Raw genomic sequence first — 6,000 nt, 5'->3', positions numbered from 1 at the left:
GGAGGAGGTGGGGGCCCGTATTTCTTGGGCTAGTGAGGAACTGCCTGAGTCTTTTCAGTCTAGGCAGAGGAGGCAGGAGGCACTGGGGTGGGCTAGTCGCCTGGGCTGGGGATGCCTGGGCAGATGTGGAAGCGGCTGGAAAGGTGGCACTGTACTTGGGTTGCTGGCGCTGCGCTGTTCCTAGGAGACGGAGGAGCAGCAAGCCTGTGGGGGAGGGGGAGCAAGTGGGTTGCTGCTTTTAGCAGCTGAAAGGGCTGCAGGGAGCTCTGGGTAAGACATTTTTCTGCTGCTGCTGCTTCTGCGGTAGAAGCTGCCGCGAGTAAGTCAGAGGAAGGAGGATCAAGAGGGGAGGAGGCTTCATTTGCAGCCATGCTGAATCACTGTTGCTGATCAGATCTCCCGCTGGTTGGCTGGGAGAAACGAGAACAGGGCTAGGATCCTCCAGTGCATGCACAGCTCAGCGGCTGCCACCCTGGCTGGGCCTCACACAATGGACGGTGAAAGGTATGTTATGTATAAGTGTGTGCGTGCACGCACGCGCGTGCGTGCGCGCGCCTGAGTGTGTACGTGTGTGTGTGTGTGTGTGTGTGTGTGTGTGTTTGTGTGCGCTCGCGGTGCAGCCACCAGCTTTGCGCTGGCATTGGTTAGACAGGGTTGGAAGACCTGGTCACTGATGGATCCCAGCGGGCAGCAGAGTCAGAGCAGGAAAGCCCCTTTCCCCAGAGATCTGGCTTCCACAGAGGCGGGTCTGGGTTTGCTGGGCAGCGGAGCACCCTGAAAGACGGGACTTCCTGGCTGGTGTTCGGGAATAGTTTCAGCATGGGCTGAATCAGGCTGTTTCAAGGAGGCGTTTCCCTTTCCTGGCTGCTTTCCCGGGGTGGTTTTTCTTGGGTGGGGGGTTTTTGGTATCATAGCAGGTCTGGCCTGACATAGAGTGCTTGCATTTTCACTCTGAAGTGCTCAAGTTGTCAACACGCATGCCAAGCTGATGTCTTTCCTTACTGTGTGTGTGTGTGTGTGTGTGTGTGTGTATGTGTACCTGTATACACACACAATTTCAAGTGAGAAGGAGAGAAATCCATTCAGGTGACACTTGCTCTGAACTGACTTCCATTTGCATTGAAAAGTTTACAAATTATACTGGAAGTTATATTCTTTAGAGAAACTCTTGCTCCTTCCATCAGGAGTTTCTTTATGAAATAGAAGTTAACAGATGGAAATTTAAGTATTTCTGTTGAGCTGGATCTAACTAGAGAGGGATTGTTTCCTGGCAGGCACATGCATTTTAATAAATTTTAAGCTGTTATCTGAGGATCTGATTCTTTCATCGTGAAGTTGCTCAGTGTGGTGCAGGGGCGGGTCATTCCTCTGTGTGCTAAAACGTCCCCTCTTCATTCTGTGGGTCTGCGGCTGGTAGAGAACAAGGCTTGCCATTTTCCTTGAGGTGAGAAGACTGCAAGAGCGGTCAGGCCATGGCAGTGGACAGCCGAGGAGGGAGGGCTGCTGCTCTGAGTTGCCAGTTTGATTCAGATGGTAACCAGCTGGTTAAATGATAACAGGTTCCACTAAGTCAACACTGGAGAGCACCTCAGTACACTTCCTTTTGCATGGATTGTCCCAAATCTTGCCCCATCTCATGGGGCAGAATGATGTCATTAAACATCTCTAGACCCCATTAGAACTGGCATGATTGTTTGGTGTCCTCTTGTCTGAAGAGGCCCCCAGGGATTGTGTTTCTTGATGTGACTCCCAGGAAGAGATTGGAACATTTTAGACTGAGTGTGGTGCTGGTACAGCCTCTCCTTGAGTGCCCTTTGCAACAGGAGCTTAGTGTTGGACTCTGTGTGGCCACTGGCCGACAGAGCATCTGAAAGCCTGCTTCCTTGGGACAGAGGTGCACAGTGTCCCCACCTTCTCTTATTGGTCTGGTAGCCAACAGAGGGCAGCAGTGATGTGAATGGAGCTTTAGAGATTCTTGATTTGCTTACATATTGGGGCTGAAAGGTCCATTTCAAACTAGCAGCAGCAGATCAAAGTACTGCTTCCCAAGCATTTTGGGGTACTTATTGTGTTCTCAGTTTTGTGTTCAGAAATGTAATGAGTCCTTGCCCCCAGGAGCTCTCTTGTTCTTCAACACTCTGGTGCCTCTCAACTGGGATAGCTGATGTCTTTGGCATTACAATACCTAGTTTTCACACATGTTCTTTTAGTTTTTCCTATCAAAGGCAGAGAAATCTAAACCTTGCAGCTTCCAGTGTTCACCAGGTCACCAAGCTCACTACCTTTTGTTCCCACTCCAAGACCAGCTTACCCTGCCAGGCATTCAAGTCTTGTGAAATCTGGCTCCAGTCTCCATTCCCAGTGCTCACCCATACTGCTACCAAGAGATCTGTGGGTCTCTTTTGTGATCACCCATCCTGTACAGTACTCCATCCAGTCTCAGATCCTTAGCTTCCAGAGTTTGTTTTTGCCTGGAATGCCTTTTGCTTCTACTTTTCCAAAAGTTATTCATCTATCAAGGCTGTTTTAAAATTCCACTTTGTCTTGGAAACCTAAGCTTTTCTGGTTCTGGCAGATGTTCCTGCTAATTCCAATTCCATAGTTGGGTACTGAATAATAGGCCCACCCACAAGATGTTTCTGTGCTTTTGTTTCCTATAAGTCCCCAAACTGGGAGATCGGTCCTCAAGGGCAAGGATGCTGCCTATATCTCTGAATACTCCACATTAACTACTGTGTGGCTGCACACATAGTAGGCGTTAGATAATTATTTGCTGATTAGCTGATAACTTTTGTGGGAAGCTCTGATAACTAAAAAGGAAGCTTATGAGAGAGGTGATTGAAACCTTTGGCCAATAGGTTCATCCTTGGATATCAGCCTTATTATCTCAGCACGGGTAATTGACCCCATGGAATGCTTTGAGGTGGGGGCAGAAGAGGGGGAAGTAGCCTTGTTTCACAAGTTCCCTGGGAAACTCAGGGCCAGAGAAGCTGAGTGACTGGCCTAGGATCACTTGTCAGACCTCTGGGGACTGGAGGGATCCTGAGTCTGGTTCTTCCACACTGAACCCGCTGAAGCTTAATTGGGGCTGTTTTTAAGCATTAAAAATGTTCAGCCTAGAGATTTCTGATGAACAATTTTCTTCCTTTGTCATAAGGGTACGAAAATCATGGGCTTTGGGGTAACACAGAGCTTGCAGTAAATCGATTTCATAAACTGTATGACCTTGAGTGTGTCACATTTTTTCAGAATTAATTTTTCTTTTCAGTGTAGAGGGACCGTTTCCATATCTCATAGAGTTGTTGTGAAGATCAAAGGAGGCAATTGAGTAAGTTTTTCAGGCACAGCGTGAGCACTCAGTAAATGGTAGTTGCTGTTATTGTTGGTGTTCATCTATTGCCCTGTTGTACTCCATGGTTTGTGCTTGGATAGTACCCAGGGCTTATTTTAGGGCCTTCCTATATTTATAATCCAAAGAAGATTTTGTGGGACCGTTCCCTTGAGAAAATTAGAGAGATCTTATCAGGTCATCATCTCCCATCCACCTAAACTTGTCTCCTCACAGTAAGATACCACACAGGGCGTGGCACTTCCTCTTGTAGGATTCACCAGCACCTACCTTTGTCCTCCTTTTTATAGACACCCTGAGGCATCTGGATGCTTTAGTGGTTTGGAACCATGAACTGGATACTCCTTTGTTCAGGCCAAAATCTTAAGAAGAAACTGTGAATTTACACTCACCTTTGCAGTATCCCCTAAGCGCTCTAGCTCTCTACAGGACCTTCTGATGCCAAGTTTCCCATCTCCCTCTGTGAAGAATCATTGTGCCTTGATCAGTCAGAGGAAGATGACTTTGTCTTCTGTTTTGCATAGGAAAAGGGTCTCCAGCTTTCAGCCACTACAGTGATAAATTGTGTGTGTGTGTGTGTGTGTGTATAGAGCAGATAGACATTGAAAATGACAGTAGCTCTGGCTACTGGGACTTAAGTTCTGGAAATCAGCCTTGTGGATGGATTACAATAAATTCCCAACTTATATGAGGTACCTAGAATGGTCAAATTCATAGAGGCAGAAAGTAGAATGGTGGTTGCCAGGGGCTGGGGAGAGAGAAAAATGGGGAGTTATTGCTTAATAGGCATGGAGTTTCAACTTGGGGAAATGAAAAAGTTCTGGAAATGCATGGTTGCACAAGAACATAAATGTACTTAAAGCCTCTGAATTACACTCTTAAAAATGGTTAAAATGGTAAATTTCAAGTTACATATATTTTACCACAGTTACAAAAATTTACAGGCAAAGTCTCTGGCATATCCACAAGAATTGCAGAGAACCACAACTTTTGGAAGAAACATCACAAAAAGGGGAAGTTGGTTGTCCATTTTTCTTAAAATTGTGGTGGTTTTCTTCATCAGAAGCGTCGGGATGCCCGTGATTGTGAGGGGCATGGTGCGCCCAGCAGTGTGCTGTGAACTTGTGTGAGCAGTCCTCAGAGGGAGAATGGCTCGTCCTTATGGAGGAGAGCCTGCTCCTGGAACTCCAAGAATTTATCTTTCCATTCTTGATCAGGAACAGATAGAGCATATTTTTTGAAAGAACATGACATACACAGCCAATGCTCTCCAAACGCTGAGTTTTGCAGTGCCAGGTGTAACACTGGCAAGACCTAGGGAAGAGCAAATGTTCAGTGTCCTAGCCTTTCTCTTTTCCTGTCAGCCCTCTCCCACCCCTAGAAAGCATGGGTGGAAACTTCTGTAGAAATTTTTCGGCATCACTGCTGCCTGAAGCATATGTGCATTTCAACCATGATAAATGAAACCAAATTTTCCATTTTGGAAATACCTTTTGGTGAAGCAAGGTTTTCAACTGCAAGGAAACAAAGTCAGTTGAAAGAAACCTCTTGATTTCCCCACACCCAGATTTTGGTTTTTAGGCTTCTCCTTCTTGCTACGTTTTAGATTGTTAAGACACATCCTGACAAGAACATTTTGGGGTAAGTTTTCTAAAGCAAGTGTTTTATTTGATGAAATTTGCCTTTGTAGAATGACCTAAATTTTTTCAAATTCTGGATAAACCCTAAAACTAGGTTAGACTTAAAAAAGCATTAATGTACTATGTAAAAAATAACTTGAACATGTTTTGTTCTTACATATTTTTTTCCCTATCAAATAAGTTCAATGGTTGTCAAGTTAGAAATCTGTAACTTTTTATAATTTAAAAGGATTTTCAGACTCTCGGCCCAACTTTCCTGGACTTTTCTTTTTAACTTGTGAAAGTCTATTGTAGCCTCTATCAAAACCACACACATGGAAGAGCTCAGCTCTCCTAGTCAAACCAAATAGAAGCTTAGCTTCCAAAAATGCCACATAATGAGACTGCGTTTTCTTTTAGCCTTTCTCTCTCCTTGTCTCATTCTATCTGTCCGAACTCAAGTGTTTCTCTTATGTTTTACATTTTTTATGCAGCCCGCTTAAGAGATTTCCCCCTTGGTTTTGAAGGAAGCTATCTGTGAATTGGACTCCTAGGAATGTGATTAGTAACATACCTGTTCTTGAGCTTGTTTATGAAGGAGCACATTATAAGAATGGCAGCAGCTGCTGGCCAGCTTTGATGCATCATGACGGGCTTGTGTGGAAATTCTAAGTTCCGTATAATTAATAATATCAACTCCCGTACGTAATGCAGTTCCCCACAATTAGTGGAGTGAAACAGTGCTATGTCACAGGTCCTAGGAGATTCAGTCTTTTTCATTTAGCCTGGTTTGGCCATACCATGAAGAACCTCAGAGAGTGGATCATAAGGATTGAGCTCCCATTGGCCGATGGGCTGTGGACATTATCCCAAGTCAGTGGACATTGCTATTAAGAGCATAGACCCTGGAGTCAGACCTGGGTTTGAGTGTCAGTTCTCTACTTAGTAGTTATGTGGGACTTTTGGACAAGTTTTATCTCAGTGCCTCGGGAGATAATACCTCATAGGGTTGTTCTGAAGATAAAATGAGAT

At 45.1% G+C, this 6,000-nt stretch overlaps 1 protein-coding gene across 2 annotated transcripts in view; it reads left to right on the top strand.

Moving 5' to 3' along the window:
• The first annotated feature begins 351 nt into the window (after positions 1 to 351).
• The window catches only part of KLHL3 (kelch like family member 3), a 110,368-nt gene continuing 104,719 nt past the window's right edge, over positions 352 to 6,000 (top strand). For both annotated transcript variants that reach the window (XM_082652129.1, XM_082652128.1), the window contains exon 1: positions 352 to 504. In XM_082652129.1, coding sequence (XP_082508255.1) covers positions 449 to 504 — 56 coding nt within the window. In that variant the 5' untranslated portion in view covers positions 352 to 448. The remainder of the gene's footprint in view (positions 505 to 6,000) is intronic.

This window comes from Grampus griseus, assembly GCF_964374135.1.
Source record: "Grampus griseus genome assembly, chromosome: 3".
NCBI classification, from domain to species: Eukaryota; Metazoa; Chordata; class Mammalia; order Artiodactyla; family Delphinidae; genus Grampus; species Grampus griseus.
This window is presented reverse-complemented; position numbering and strand designations above follow the sequence as displayed.